The sequence below is a fragment of the Centruroides vittatus genome, unplaced genomic scaffold (assembly GCF_030686945.1).
Source record: "Centruroides vittatus isolate TY-2023 unplaced genomic scaffold, ASM3068694v2 contig_436, whole genome shotgun sequence".
Lineage (NCBI taxonomy): Eukaryota > Metazoa > Arthropoda > Arachnida > Scorpiones > Buthidae > Centruroides > Centruroides vittatus.
In genome coordinates, this window is record NW_027122237.1 from 140,871 (window position 1) to 157,716 (window position 16,846).

Genomic DNA, 16,846 nt, shown 5'->3' on the forward strand with positions numbered 1-16,846 from the left:
CAACCTTAGATCACATGATTCAAAAACCTAGAATCTTAGCTCACATGATCCAAAAAATTCAGAACCTTATATCACATGGTCCAAAAAACCTAGAATCTTAGCTCACATGATCCGAAAAATCTAGAACCTTAGATCACATGGCTCAAAAAACCTAGAATCTTAGCCCACATGATTTGAAAAATCTAGAATCTTAGCTCACATGATCCGAAAAATCTAGAACCTTAGATCACATGATCCGAAAAAATCTAGAATCTTAGATCACATGATCCGAAAAATCTAGAACCTTAGATCACATGGTCCAAAAAACCTAGAATCTTAGCCCACATGATTTGAAAAATCTAGAATCTTAGCTCACATGATCCGAAAAATCTAGAACCTTAGCTCACATGATCCGAAAAATCTAGAACCTCAGATCACATGATCCGAAAAAATCTAGAATCTTAGATCACATGGTCAAAAAACCTAGAGTCTTAGCCCACATGATTTGAAAAATCTAGAATCTTAGCTCACATGATCCGAAAAATCTAGAACCTTAGCTCACATGATCCGAAAAAATCTAGAATCTTAGATCACATGATCCGAAAAAATCTAGAATCTTAGATCACATGGTCCAAAAAACCTAGAATCTTAGATCACATGGTCTAAAAAACCTAGAATCTTAGCTCACATGATCCGAAAAATCTAGAACCTTAAATCAAGTGATCCAAATGACTAGAAACTTAGAATACGTGATCTAAAACTACACTTTTAGATCACGTGAATTTTTCTAGATACTTTTATAAAAAAAATACAAAAAACAATTAAATGATGTAAATTTACGAATTTTTTCATCATTTGCTATTTTAATAATAATAATAACGTAATTTATATAAATAAAATACACATACACACACACACACTCAGATTTAGATTACGTGATTATGATACGAATTTATGCTTGGTAATTATTTTTATAAGAATAATTACACGAAGACGTTTCGTTGCCTAAATTGGCACGAAACGTCTTCTCATTTGCCATTTTAATTATAATAATATAAATTACATAAAGAATAAAATACATTCTATTTTTAATTTAAAAATAAAACAAAACAAAACGTTTAAATTTGGGTCACGTGGCTTTTTGTTACTGCGTAAAATTAATTTTAAAAAACACATCCACGTGATCTAAGTTCGCATTAAAAACTGTTTTATTTGAAATTCAATTATAATAAATTGTAAATTTTCATTTGAAAATTTAAATTATTTTTTATTTTTTCTTTTACTTTCCTCTTCACGAAATCTCATTAACGACACTAATATAATTTACACTAATTAACATTAGTGTAAAATCATTTTACGTGTTTTTTTCTTCCATTAATTACATTAAATTACTAAATTATAAAGGTTTTTATCTATACAAATTTATGTGTAAACTTCGTTCACGTAACAAATTAATTACATTCGTTACGTAGGCTCAATACTTTGTAAATGGTAGACTTATGAGTTATCTTTGTGTAAGATCAATTGTATAATTTAATGAGTGAATTGTTGTTTCCTGATTTTTTTTCCCGGATGATTAACTCATTTTTTTTAACTTTCCCGGCTGTTATATGTAACAGAGGAAAAGTATGCAATGTTCTGCATGTATGGATGTTAGTGTGTGTGGGGGGCACGATTTGTTCACCCTGTTTCAAGCTTACTAACCCCTGTGATTTATGTCGAAATTTTCTGAAATTTTGCAGGAAGGTTTATGTGTTAGGGGAATCGATGCTGTTAAATTATTCTGGTTAAAGGCCAAGGGGGTGAGGAGATAGAGGGGGTCGTGCGTCGTATCTTGAGTAGGGTCAGACTTAATGACGATTTTACTCGTTATTAGCATTTACAAATTTTTTTTTAATAAAACTGTCCCTACTTTCAAAATGAAGTTTTTTTGCTATTTTATATATAATTAAACGTATAAAAGTTATTTTTTAAAATAAAATATCGTAACAGATGGCGCCACAAAAATTTTAAATGTTGCTGGGAAAGTTAAGCAACTCGTTTGTTGTAGTTTTTTAGATTATTGGAATGCTGAAATTATTCATTATTTTACTAAAAATAATGGTTACTAAACGTATTCCGAAGTGAGCGAACGTGGCACTTTGATGCCACGTTCTCAGTTCGCTCCCAAAAGTACTGGTTACCAATGAACATATTTTTCTGGTTACTCTGGTTGAACGTGCTGATATTCTGATTGAAAATCGGTGTTTAGCAATAAATATACCACTTTCTTGAGTGCTCTAATTAAAAATCCAGCAACGAGTTGTTTAACTTTTCTGGCAACATTTAAAACTGCATGTGACGCCATCTGTTAAAATATTTTATTAAAAAGAACTTTTTATAGTTTTAATTATTATAAAGTGGCAAAAAGCTTAATTTTGAGAACAGGGATGGGTTTTATAAACAAAAAAATGTAAATGCTATTAACTTGTAAAATCTATATTAAGTCCGACTCTAGTGAAGGTACACACGACCCTCTCTATCTCCCCACCCCGTCAACCCTTAATAACCAAAATTTAACAGTATTAATCTCCCTTATACACAAAACTCCCTGCAAATTTCAGAAATTTTCGACAAAAAGCACGAGAGTTATTAAGCTTCAAATTAGGTGAACAAAATTGTGCTCCCCACACACACATCCATACATACAGAAAAACCTCCGAAAGTTTTTGCATTTGTCGACGTTTCAAGGTCCCTCGAGTCCAAAAATGTAAAAGTTTTGAGTGAAGGGGTCATTTTTTAAACCCATCGACATACTTTCTCTCTGTTATATATAACAGAACCGTAAAAGTAAAAATGGTAACTGTGGATAAACGTGTTATCTGGAAATACTGATTGAAAATGAGTGACTGGATGACTTTTCTGAGTGCTCTAAATAAAAGCCATAATTGTAAATGAACTTGTTAACTTCCAAACTAGTGATTATGGATAAATGTTCTAATATAGTTTTTTCTTTGATCGAAAACCAATAATTGCAAATAAACACGTTCGATTTCGAAATGTTCAAATTGGAAACCAATATTTTCGAATAAACGTATTTCTTTTTTTCTGAATTCTCTAATTAAAAATGAACGTGATACTTTCTTGGACATTCTAATTAAAAAAACGGCACTTGTAGATAAACATACTAATTTTCTGGTGTTCTGATTGAAAATCAATGGTTACAATAAGCACGTTTACCTGGATACTCTAATTGAAAACCAGTGATTATGGTAAGATATGTTACGTTTTTGAAGCTACTTGCTCTGTGATTGAAAATCAGTAACTACCAATGAACCTATCAGTCTTCCTTCCAAAGTGCTTTAATTAAAAATCAGTAATCGTGGATCGGCGTAAGTTTTGTACTAAAACTACATCTATATAACAACTAAAACTAAAAATAAAACTCAGGAACGTGACTAAAACAACGTTAAGTATGAATAAACGTGCTGAAACTTTTCTGTGTTCTGATAGGTAACCGGGATTGCGAACGAACACATTTTTCCTGAAACTCTGATTAAAAAATCCAGCAATGGGTTGTTTAACTTTTCCGGCAACATTTAAAACTGCGTGTATGGCGCCATCTGTTACGATATTTTATTATTAAAAATAACTTTTATATTTTTAACTATTATAAAATAACAAAAAGCTTAATTTTGAGGGTAGAAATGGACTTTATAAAAAAAATTGTAAATGCTAATAACAAGTAAAATCGTCATTAAGTCCGAAGTTACCGGAGATACACACGACCTCCTTTATCTCCCCACTCCTTCTACCTTTAACCAGAAAAATTTAACAGTATCTATCCCCATAATACACAAACCTCCCTGAAAAATTTCAGAAATTTTTGACAAAAGACACAAGAGTTATTATGCATCAAACAGGGTGAACAAAATCGCGCTTCTCCCACACACACGATACTCTTTATCTCCAGTTTATCTCCCGCCCCTCGACTTTTAATTCACCAAAATTTAATAGCATCAATCCCCATATCAAACTCCCCTGAGATATTTCAGGAAATTTCGACAAAAATCACAGGACTTATTAAGTTTCAAACAAGGTGAACAAATTCGTGCCACACAAATACATACTAATATTAATAAATACAGGAAAAAACCGTAATTTTTTTGCATATCTCGACGTTTCAAGGACCCCCGAGTCCAAAAATGTAAAAATATTGGAGAGTCATTTTTGTTTGATAGCCATACTTTTCCTCTGTTACAGACAACAGAACCATAAAAGTAAAAACCAATAATCGTGAAAATGGTGCTACGTTTTTGCACTCTAATTGAAAACCAGTAGTTATAAATGAACACACTGCTTTCCGAATGCTCTGATTGAAAAGAAGAAAAAAAATTGTGAACGAAGGAGTCATTTTCATGGTGCTCTGATTGGAAACATGTAATTGTGGAAGAACAAGTTTCATTCGGATACTTAAATTGAAAACCAGAGACTGTTGATAAACGTGTTACTCCGATTGGAAACTAGTAATTGTGGACAAACGTATATACTTTTCGAGTGCAATTACCGAAAATCAGCGGTTACGAATCAACGTTATATTTTTCTGGTTGCTCGAATCTAAAATCAGCGGTTATGATTTTATACAAGTGACTATTTTCCTGGTTTCTTCGATTGAAAAACCATTGATTAATGTCAAGCATGCTATTTTGTCTGGCTCGACCATTCCATTATATCCGAATTACTTTTCTGAATAAATCTATATAATAGAAATTCGATGTTTTCGTGCATAAATTATAACTGAATAAACATTATTACTTAAACAATAATAATAACAAAAACATGCGACGAACGACATAAATTTTTCTATTGAAAATATAATATTTTTAGTTATATATTTACGAAGATAATTATATAAATTATTAATTATAAGCATTACAGACTAGTAATCATGGTTTTGAAATATTTTAGCTATAATTAGCGAAAGATAATTTATCCTTTTCTTTATTTTCATACTTGTTATGATTAATTTATTTGAGGAATAAACAAATGAGGTGTCTACTTCGTTTTATCATTTCTAAATGAATAAATATAATCATTTCTTAAATCATTAATTACCTTCTTGAGAATTATTTACGAGATTAATATAAATATATATTTAAATGCTTTCTGGGAAGTAAGTATACATATAAGAAGGGTAGCCCAAAAGTCAGCTAAAAGATTAAAATGACGTGACTTCCGTTTTATACCGAAAGTCACGTCATTTCAATTCAAAATTTCTCCCTTAAAGGAGTTAGCTATATGACCGGCACGACTCTATTGCTAGCAGGAAAAGTATGATGTACAGGGGCAAGATACTTAATTTGAGGTGGAGAGCATATATTTTAAATTAAATAAATTAAATAATTGATCGCTTTACTTAAGTTTCCTTCAATTTTGTAAAAAACACGAGTTAACTGACTTTTTGGCCTTTTATTCTATATAAAATATAGAATAAAATATATAAAATTCTGTTGATAATTTCAACATTTTGATGCTTTTATTATTTTATAAATTTGTTCGAGAAACTCAACAGTTGTGAATAATGCAAGAAGAATAAAGAAAGTATCAAGTAGTTTCTTTATTTAAATTTAATAAGTGACATTTAACTTGAAAAATATTGTTAAAGTTGAGAAGAAACTGTAACATCACGTAAAATTTTAATATCGATAAAAACTTAAAATATAGGAAAAAAATAAAGAATTTTATTTAAAATAATAATAATAATAATAATAAAGTAAACTTAGTTGAATATTTTGTTACACACTTAAACACATTTTTTATGCTTAAATTTGACTTTAAATATCGGAATATTTACTGCACGTTATATCGAGTTATTGTTACATGAAATACTCTTTGATCTACTTTTTTATGTTACATAAACCTATTTTTGTGTCAGAGAAAGCGAAAGATCTCCGATAACTGTACCAATCAATAATCCTTTCTTGACCTTAGAGGTGTAGTAACATTCTCACTTACTTATAGATTTTGCTTTAACTAATTTATAAATATCAAAATGATCGAGTAATTTAAAACTTTTAAGTACTTATGGATCTGCATAATAATGAGGAATAATTTCCTTTTTTTCCTATCTACCTTCCTGCATTATTTATTAATTCAAAGTTCGATTAAACTTAGCCAATTTGTTAGACAATATTTTCCTCTAATGAATTAATTTGACATTAATGAATCATTTGTTTATTTTTGATATTAAAAGATGTGGTACCGACTGAATTATTCCTGTTTGATATGCCTATTGACCTTAACACGATTCTTGTTTGTTCAACGATGCCATCAGTTAATTGACAGCTTTTGTATTCCGATACATCTTCCTCCCCTTTTATGTTGAAGGAAACAAATCATTTAAGTGATATTATGGTCGATAATTCTTTTACATGTTTGTCTATTTGTCTTTCGGATTAATGTTTAAAACTTATTGAAAATTATTCTGTTTTTCGTGCCTCTTCATCGATTGTCATTCAGTTTAGCGATAAAATTTGAATAAATACTGACCCAAAGGTGCCTTTCTCGTAACAAAATCCCATTGCAATGGACTTTTCAAACAAAAATAATTTTAAACAGTAATGCCAATTGCAATAACTCTTGCAAGCACTCTCGGAACCAAACGTTGATTTTCATTACAATGCCCATCGCTTAGGTTAGCATTTCAATACCCATTCCGAACTATTTTCCCCATTTTTAGACTGTCTTAGTCAAAAATGGTTTAATAGTCCATCAAGTACAGTATTCTCATAACGATCCATGTTTCAAAATTGCAATACCCACTGCGAGTTCTGGTAACATGTTACAAAACTGAAGTGCCCATTTGTGTTGATCATAAAAAATGATTAAACTTCACTCACTTTTCCATAAGAGTAATTTTAAACTGCAACAGCGTTTACTTCTCACAAGAAAGAATTGCAATGAGTATTATACTTTTGTATTCAGTAATATCCTAAAATTACTAGAAAATCTTTAAACTCAAATATTTTCTGCTCGAAACTGAATTTAATCTTTAAAAATAATTAAATTATAATATTAAAAAAAGACACTTACTTAGTCATTTCAGGTCTCACCACTCGACAAGGAACAGCTCTATGTGTTTTACAATTTCCCGTTTTATTATCAGGTTCTACGATATTGATGTAAGGTGGTTCTTCCATAAACGTTGCTTTCAGATTAAATTTTTCGGGGACACCACGAGGAGGAGATGCAGAATCACCGGGCCATATTATATCCTTAATACTTAGACCCTTCTCAGTCCATGTACCTACCTGAAAATAGAAGACTCCAACTTTGTCAGATAGTAACTACAACTATAAAACGTTATAGCAAAGTGAACGTAGCATTTTATGACTTCGAAGTTTCGATATCGACATACGAAACATGTCTTACTTTAACATATAATTAATGACAATGTTAAAAAACATAAATGAATTAAGAAATTTAATTAATTATCTGTACTTTAAGTTACATTTAAAGTAATTATAGCCTTTACTTTTCTAATTATAATACATTAATATTCAAGAAGATTACGCTAAAAATCAAAAATAATTTTTAAAAATTTGGTTTTTATAAATATATAGTTCTTTGCCAAGAAAATTTTCAGTAAACATTTAAAAAATTTTAAATTTTCTAATCCCTCTTCTAAGTTTTTAACCACTTTCTAATCTCACCCGAATGTTCATAACGTAAACAAAAAGAAGCTTTTTCTTATATTTATATTTTGTAGAAGTGATGAAGAAGACTTTAAACTTAAAAATAAATGAATACATACCCTATCCCATTTTCTACCCTTGTTTAAATTCATCACTGCAATCTCCACGTACTTCAGAGCACCTTCAGCATTAAAAGTGATGCGCCTCTTCGGTTTTCCTTTAATATCGACATTAATATCGATATTTTTAAGATATCTAAAAAGAATTTATTCGATTTTTATGGCGTGTAAGAACTCTTTTTGAAGCATCTCAATTAATTTTTTTATTGTTTTTCACAAAAAAAATCTTACTTGAAAAAGTACGATCCTTTGTTCCATTTCGATTCTCCCGAAGCGTTACAATTAAGATTTGAAGATAAAATTGTTCTGGCATTGTTTTTATCATTAGCAAATGAATTTAAACCATAAGCGAATATTATAATTGCTTTCTCGATTTCGTCTAACAAAATCTCTTGAGTTGCATTGAAGTATACACCTGTATAATGAGCAAATTACAAAAAAAGAGATCCTTTCAGTGATAATGGTTTCTTTTCATTTTATTTTAATGTTTATCCAAAAAATCTTAAACGATTAACTAAAAAATAAAAAAATACACCTAAAAAGAAAATTGCATCAATAGATATATAACAGTTGCGTAAAATATGGATGATAAAAGTATATAATGAAAGATGAAATTTTTAATGTTGCTAAACATAAATTATTCATGACAGTTTGGATATGTTACTGTTTCTTAGTGAAAAAATAAATAAAAATAAAAGTATTCTAAGAAACTAAAAGTGAGAATTAGGATATTTTTTCATTCAAAAAAATACGAAATAAAATGTAAAGTAGTTTTTTTCAAATTTTTATTTCAACTACATCTTTTATTTTTTAATGCATAATAGTTGAAATCTATGAGAAATGTTACAAATTTTTATTTATTTAATTAATTTATTTTATTATAAATAGTCGGTTATTTGCCAAATTTATATTTTAAAAATATTTTATGATCTAAAATATTATTTTTTAATCAGTAGTGCTTGATCTACTTCTTATTAAAGAATCCTATTCTGAGATAATAGAAAGGATGAGATAAGAGGTTGAGGTTGAGAGAGTGATTCAATTCTTTAAAAAAATTTATTTTTAATCGATGATTTTCAAAGTTATTACAATAATTATTAATTAAATTCACTTTTATAAAATTTAAACTAATATTTCTCAACTTATAACTAAAGAATTACGCCTTTGGATAATGGGAAGAATGAGTTAAAAGGTCGAGGTTGATAGATTGGTTCAATATTTAAAAAAATTTAATTTCCTTAATTTTTTAAACGTTACGTCAGTCATTAATTAAATTTGCATTTTTTAAACTTTCATTTTAAATTCTCAACGAGTAGTTCGCGATTTACTTTTTAAAATAAACGATTTATTGTTTAATAAAGGGGGGATGCTAAAATAGGAGAAAGGCTGAGAAGCGTTGATTAAAGTGGAAAAATCAAAATATTTTGTGAATAAAATTGATCTTTGTTTAAGATTTTTAATACTTTTATGTTATTTTTAAAGTAAAATTCAAAATAAAAATTTAATTAATTAATTGAGATGTTAGAGCATGAATGATGATGATTGTAAATGATCAAAAGGATGAAAATGATTGCGAATAATCAACAGTTTTCGAGATAAAAACACGATAAAATTGGTATATTTTTCTTTAATTTTATTTAATGTTAAATGGAAAATTGTATAAATAAAGAATCTTTTCTACACCATTGAAGCTGAATTTAATAATTGGCTTTAACACAACAAAAGAAGAAAAATCCAGGAAACCTTTTAGAAAAATAAAAGAAAATAAAAGAAAAAGGGCAAAGAAAACTCAAATAAAATTTATTTATTTATCAGATAAGTAAATTGTTTCGCTTGTCTTAACATTCGCTTTTAATATATTCGTTTGGAATATATTAAAAATATATTTTTACAAACATTGATTATAATTGTTCATAAATATTAATATATAATATATTTGAATAATTTAATACAAATCACGAAATAAATATATAATCTTAATATGTATAATTTCATTAGATATACTACAACTGTTAAACTTTAGTTAAAATAATAATAAATTATAAATTCTCAACAAGTAGCTCGCGATCAACATTTTTATTAACAATTTATTCATTAATAACGGAAGGGGTGACAAATGAGAAAAAGGCTGAGAAGCACCAATTTAAATTTTTTAAATTATTGTGAAAATAAAATTTTTTATTTAAAATTTATAAATTTAAACATATAAATCAACGTTTTTAAATCTTTTTATTATCTATTACCTTTCTATTATTAACAAACGAATCGCAACAAATAAATATGGATCGCGAACTACTCGTTGAAATGTTTAACTCAAATGTGTGTAAAAAAAAATGAATGACATTTATATTTAAAAAAAATATATAAGAATTTTATATATAAAACAAATTACACGCGCAAAATTCGTATAATTTATCATTTAAATTCATGCTCCTCAACCTTTCGATTACTTGTCATCCCTCTCGTTATTAACGAACGAAACGTTGATAAAAAAGTAGAACGCGAACCACAAGTTGGAAATCTAAATCATTTTTTTAAAAATCAAATGAATGCATTTAAAAATAAATTAACCATTAGTAAAATTGAAGAGTTGTCTTTTTTTCAAGTTTTCTTCTAAGATAAGTTTGGAATTATTTAGTTATTAATTAAATTTTCGGTGAAAGTGAAGTTTCGTGTCAGAAATTTCGTGCTTCATTTTCGTGACACGTGTTGGCTTGTAAAAACGCGAAAACACTTAAATTACACTTGGAAAAAATAAAATAAACAAAAAAAGAGAGAAAGTTTATTCAATTCGCCCTGCTTACACGTTATATATTATAGTTTATTGTATATAGTATAGTATATATTATGACGATATGCGTAAGTTATTTTACTCATTATTCGTTTAACTTAATGGATCTTATATAAGTTTTTTCTTACACCATATACTAAAACAGTGAAGTAAATTTCTTTACTAAGTCATTTTCTAATCCGATTTAGTGGGTTAGATCACACCCTTCTATGTGTATGTATATATATATATATAACGCTCGATAGAGGGGGTTTAAAAGGTTTAAGGATGGATAGTCTACTTAAATGTTTTAATGTATTACGTGACTAGAAGCTTGAAATAAACATATCTTTTAACTACGCCCTGATAAATTTATTGCAAATCTATAAAAGACTCGATTAAAAATTAAAAGTAAAACTTTTTAAAAAGTTAAACATCTTGGAATTTATAACATAATTTACTCGTTTACCACTCTATTTAAGTAGAGAAGCGTGTGATAAATGTAGTCAAACTTCGATTTTGTCACACCCCTTCGTTAATCGACACTAAATCGAGTTTTGCGCTAAAACGAAGAGATTTGAACGTAATTTTCGCTTCCGGAATAGAGTCGAGTAATTTTGGTAGCGACAATTGTCGTTTATCGAAAATAATCGAAAATTTAGTAATTCAGATTCGTTTGAGGGTATTCGTTAGCGCTTTACGGGGTTAACGCTAATTAGGAGTGCGCTATATCGATGTTTGACCGTGATGTATTTTATTTAATGTGAAAAGAATACTTTATTACCTAACATTCCAGGTGGTAAATACTTGAAAAATGCTCCGACGTTACCGATTATACTCTGAGTTGCTATCCATAAATAGTTCTTTCCAGTTATCTTCCATTCATTAGCAGCATTCATGATCTTTTCAGCTTCATCTTTTGTACTGTACAGAAGAATTATCCGTGCTTCACTTTTAGCTAAGGGTTCTAATTCCCAATATACTTCGGAATCCGGTTTATTTTCTACTTTTATCGTGAAAATATTAATTATTTCGAACCTGCAACGAGTTTAGAATGTACTCGTCTTCTCGTATCCGAGCTTAAATTTAGGTAAATATTTTTTTATAAAAAAAAAAAAAAGAAAAATTTAATTTATTCCTTAGAAAATTAAATTTATTAAATCTTAACCTATTTTATAAAATTTATATTCAATAATTATACACGTTTGCGACATTAATTACTATGTAAATTCGCGTGTAGAACGGTATCTTTAGAAAGTCACGTCATTCTATAAATCGGTTTTAAAGTTATTATAAAACTTTTAATTTTATTTAATTTATCAAAGCATTTTAAATATTTTAATACTAGAAACGATTCAATTTTCCTCAACTTTTATCAAATTGTTACGGGGTTAAACTTAGAGAATTTGATTAACAATAGGCAAAGGAAGAGCAAGAGCAAAGAGGAGGGAGATTGTGAGGAAGGAAGAATCGAACTTATAGTTTTACAGTTGTAAAGTGTTGAATATTTTATACCAATTAAGTAAATATCTTTCATATTATTAAATTATTCAACACAGTTAATGAATGCCAACAATTCCGCAAATTAGAGTCTATTGGTGCAATTGAAACTATTTGTGTAATAGATGGAGAGTATGAGTATCCTCCGGTGTCAAATTCCATACATTAATGACATTTTGAACTTCAACAGATCACTTACAAACATTTAATACTAAAATTCACTTTTGCTCCAATATTTTAAAGCCATATTTTTAATAATTAAAACCATTTAATTGCTTTTTCTATAAAGATTTTTTTGAAAATATCTTACTTGAATTCTGTAGTCGTAGATTCTTGTACTTGATTCCTCAAAGCACGAATGAAATCGTTATGGCCGTTAATTTCTGATGTCAGTAACGAGAATTTATTCCAGGAATATCTTCTTAAAATGCTTAATACTGCTTTTAATTGATGATTTATCGATGGTGCCAACTGTAATAATGTCGATTCTGAAATTCTCTAAAAATATTCATAGAATTTACTTTGTTAGATGAGTAATTACTGTTTAGTGGTGTCTAAAAACATCTAAAATATAATGAATTTTAATTTAAAGGCGCTAAAATCTTTTAAATTTCATTCGTTAGTTTGTTAATTGTTATTTACAGATGTTTAAAATTCTCTAAAATTATACATAACTTCATTCATTTCATTTTTACTTGAAAGAATTTCAAATTCTCTAAAAATTCTATAAAATATATTTATTAATTATTATTTAAAAATTTTAAAATTCACTAAAAATACATAAAACTCATTTATTAATTGTTAAATAATTATTTGACGATCTTATTTGAAAAATTATTGAGTTACGTATATGACCTGCACGACTTCGTTGTTGTCAGGGAAAGTACGATGTACAGGGGCAAAACTAATAATTTGGGATGGAGAATATATGTTTTAAATTAAATAAATTAAAATGAATAAAAATTGCCGCCTGGAATTGTCACGATGTCACGATCATTTCTGCTCGTTGAAAGTTCAATTTAAATGGAAAATAAAAGAAAATACAATAGAGCATCGATTATCCGACCCCCGATTAACCGTCACATCGGTTAACCGACCGCGTTCTAGTCGGCAAATTGAAATGTCCGCTAGTGATGTGGCGCTACAATATTTGGCTATGTCTTGGCTACTTGAATATTATTTTTCTTAAATTTTTGTGTGTTTTAGCTGGCAAGCACTGGCTCGACCATGAAAGGGAAGCCAGTATTTAAACCAGGCTTAATTTTCTATTTTTTCTTTATTTATGTATTTATTTTGTGCAAAAAAAGAAATAATTTAACGATGATTATTATTTTTAAAAAAATTTGTTAGGCTTAACATCGATGAAAATTCAACGCGAAATAGGTTAATAGCGATATACTAATATGCTTATTACATGGGATATACTAATATACTAATACACTATACTAATAATGTATTTTTTCATACTTTTCGGTTATTTGTTTTTTCAGTTATCCGACCCAATTGAGTCGGATAATCGATGCTCTACTGTAATTCATCCTTTCTTTAATTCCGTTTACAGAATTCTCAAATTCTTTAAAAATACAAAAAATGTATTTATTAATTGTTGTTCAGAGACGTTAAAATCCCGTAAAAACATGAAAATTTTATTTTTATTATTGTTAATTTATATATAAATTCTCTCAAAAGTTTCAAAAAATACACAAACTTCATTAATTTGACTTAAAAATCCTCTAAAACGTACATAAAATTTACTCATTAATTATTTTTTAGAGAATTTGAAATCTCTTAATATTACACAAATTAATCCATAAATTAATAAATTTTTAAAATAAATTATCATCTAAAAATCTATTCGATATAACTGAACTTACCTGAGTCTAGAATCCAAAAAATAGGGAAGATAAAGTAAGAGTGAAGGAGGAGGAAAAAAAGTGAAATATATATTAATAATTAAAATTAAAAATAATTTTCTTAAAAAATTAAATGCTTTATTATATATTTTAAAAATAAATAAATAATATTATTTAAAAAATCGTTTTTAATCTCTAAGGAAGTGGATCAACATAAATACTTCTGTTTTCTGTTGTATAAATTTTTGTAAATTTAATCAGCGTGGCAATTGTCTTTTATTTTACTTTTTTATATTTTTTTCTTAACTTTTTTCGAACAAAAATAGAAAACATTGTTGCATTTTACTTGAGAATTTACAGTAATAAAGGAGAATGAATAATTTATAACTCGTTACTCTTGGGATTAACAGTTGAGAGACACTTTCATTACTTACTTATTTTGTGGCCTATTATTATATCTACATGTGCATTTTTTTACATTAAAAAAATACAATAATAAAAGGGACTATTTTCATTCTCCTTATTTTTAAATTAAATTTTTTTTAAAATTTACTTTCATCATTTGTATGTTTAGAAACATAGAATAAATATTAATTCGAATAAAAATTGTTCTACGGTTCAATAACATTAAAAAATTGAATTTTTTGATAGATTGTTTTTAGAATAGAAAAAAGGAAAGAACAAAAAAAGTAATTTCCTATTTATATGGAAAGGTTCTCTAAGGAAATCATAGTTCGTCAGTAGCTAAAAAAAGGAAGGCGAAGTATTATAATGTATATTTGATTGAAAGTTTCGTTTAAAAATGTATCAAGGGTAAAAAGAAAATAATTTTATTATTATATATAAAATCAATTTTTTTAAATTGTGCACTCGAAAGAGGGAATGAAATGTTATAATGAATGTCTGATTGGGCTGCAATTTGAAAAAATTATAGCCCTATAAATTCCTATTTTCATGCTGTCTGTCCTTCCTTAATCTCGAGAGAACGAGAACGATGTTAGATAGATGAAAATTGAGACCATATATGGAAAGCTTAGGGGTGATAGGCTCCGATTAACTATATACGAACTTCCAGTCTAGACAGGAAGTCACGTCATTTCAATTCAAAAATTGTTTCCCGGAATGGAGTTACGTAGATGACCCGCACGACTCTGTTGTTGTCAGAAAAAGTATGATGTACAGGAGCAAGACTAATAATTTGAGATGGAGAGCATATGTTTTAAATTAAATAAATTGAAAATATGAATAAAAATTGCCGTCTGGCATTGTGACGATGTCACAATCATTTCTGCTCGTTGAAATAAAACGAAAATAAGTTTCGTTATTTACAAGGAATAAGTGCTGTTAAACTACATAAAAATGCAATTAGTCGCGAGTAACTGACAACTTAGTTTGTAGCTATCGAGATTAACAAAAGAATGAAGTGTTATAGGTCACATCTGATTGAAAATTCAATTTAAAAATGAGTAAACGATAAAATATTTTGTTAGTTTGTAAAGAATAAATGCTATAAAACTGTATAAAGTGCAATTACTAACGATTAACAACTAGCAAAAATATAATTTGTCAACATCGAAAGTAAGGGGGTGAAGTATTGTAATGCATGTTTGATTGAAAGTTCAATTTAAAAATGAATGGAAAGCGAAACGAAAGTGAATTCTTTTGTCGTTTTACAATGAATAAATGTTATCAAACTGTATAAAAATGCAATTCGTAATAAACAAAACTTAGCGTAACATTTATATTCGAGTATGTAGCTTATGTGTGTTAGTGAGCGCGTTTGTATCATCAACATTGACCTAATGCAACCAGACAAGCAACATTAAGTACGATGACGACAGTGCAGTTGGATGACGTCAGAAGTACGACAATTTTATTTGTGGACGTCATCGGAAATGACACTAGCAATAACAAAAACATTTCTGATACGTAAACGGAAGATATTCCAGGAGGAGCAACACGTTCTTTGTAATTTAGTTTATACCAAAGTTGAAGCAGTAAAAATATCTCTTTAGAAAAATCTAAAAAAAGAACTTTTTATATTTATAAAATTCCTTTCTTCCTCTTTCAATAAGTAGTAAATAATTCTTATCAAATGAGATTCTGAAGGATAGAATCATCCAAGAGTAAATATCTCGTTTCGAATTTTTTCGTCTTTACTTCAATTTATTTATATATATAAATGTAAGTCAAAAAGGAGTGGTAATTTTCAAGAAAGGAAATTGGCGAAATGTATGAAAAGTAATTATGAAAAATCTCGGATATTTTTCAAAACAATTGAACAACACAGAAAATAATTATAGACTACGGAATCGGATAGAATTAAGCTACAAAAAATGAGCATCAAAAAATTTTCTACATAAGCTCTCGAGATAAAAAACTAAAAAAAATCAATACTTATTCTTTACCATCTTCAATTTTGAAGAGTGATAAATTTTTCATAGCCTTCGATACTTATTGCAATTTACGAGAACAAAGAACTATTATTGGCTTGTCACTTACTTTCTATACAAAGTAAAAGAAATTTTCATCCTTTCTTCTTAAAAAAAAAGACTAAGTTGAATGTAAAGAAATATATAACAGCATTATTAAACTTTATTTATTTGTTTAAAGTCATTTTTAGTGACATAAATCAAGTTATTGCCGATCGTTTGTAACGAGGGCATTAAATCATCACAAAATTGTATCAATCGTACAGTTTTGTGATGATTTAATTGCGGAGGAATGGGATTAACAACATTAAGAGAAAAGTTATGTTGATGATTGATAACTTCCGTCTTAAATAATCAAATAGTTAAGTGACATTGATCGGAATAATGATAAAGCGTTAAAGATGCCAACATATTCTTATTCGTGTTATATTGTTTCCGAGATTTTTTTTATGTTGTTGCGGTTTTTTATATTTTAAATGAAATTCTAGATGTTGAAAGTATGTAAATCAATACTTAAATC

The 16,846-nt window shown here is 28.0% G+C and overlaps 1 protein-coding gene across 1 annotated transcript in view; it reads right to left on the reverse strand.

Annotated features, from left to right (window-relative positions):
- Positions 1 to 16,846, reverse strand: part of LOC136976945 (glutamate receptor ionotropic, NMDA 2B-like) — a 74,463-nt gene that overhangs the window by 36,524 nt on the left and 21,093 nt on the right. Inside the window, exons 3-7 of the mRNA XM_067272343.1 lie at positions 12,352 to 12,539; positions 11,326 to 11,579; positions 8,003 to 8,186; positions 7,772 to 7,907; positions 7,051 to 7,268 (exon numbers count right to left, since the gene is read on the reverse strand). Of these exons, the coding sequence (XP_067128444.1) occupies positions 7,051 to 7,268; positions 7,772 to 7,907; positions 8,003 to 8,186; positions 11,326 to 11,579; positions 12,352 to 12,539 (980 nt within the window). The remainder of the gene's footprint in view (positions 1 to 7,050; positions 7,269 to 7,771; positions 7,908 to 8,002; positions 8,187 to 11,325; positions 11,580 to 12,351; positions 12,540 to 16,846) is intronic.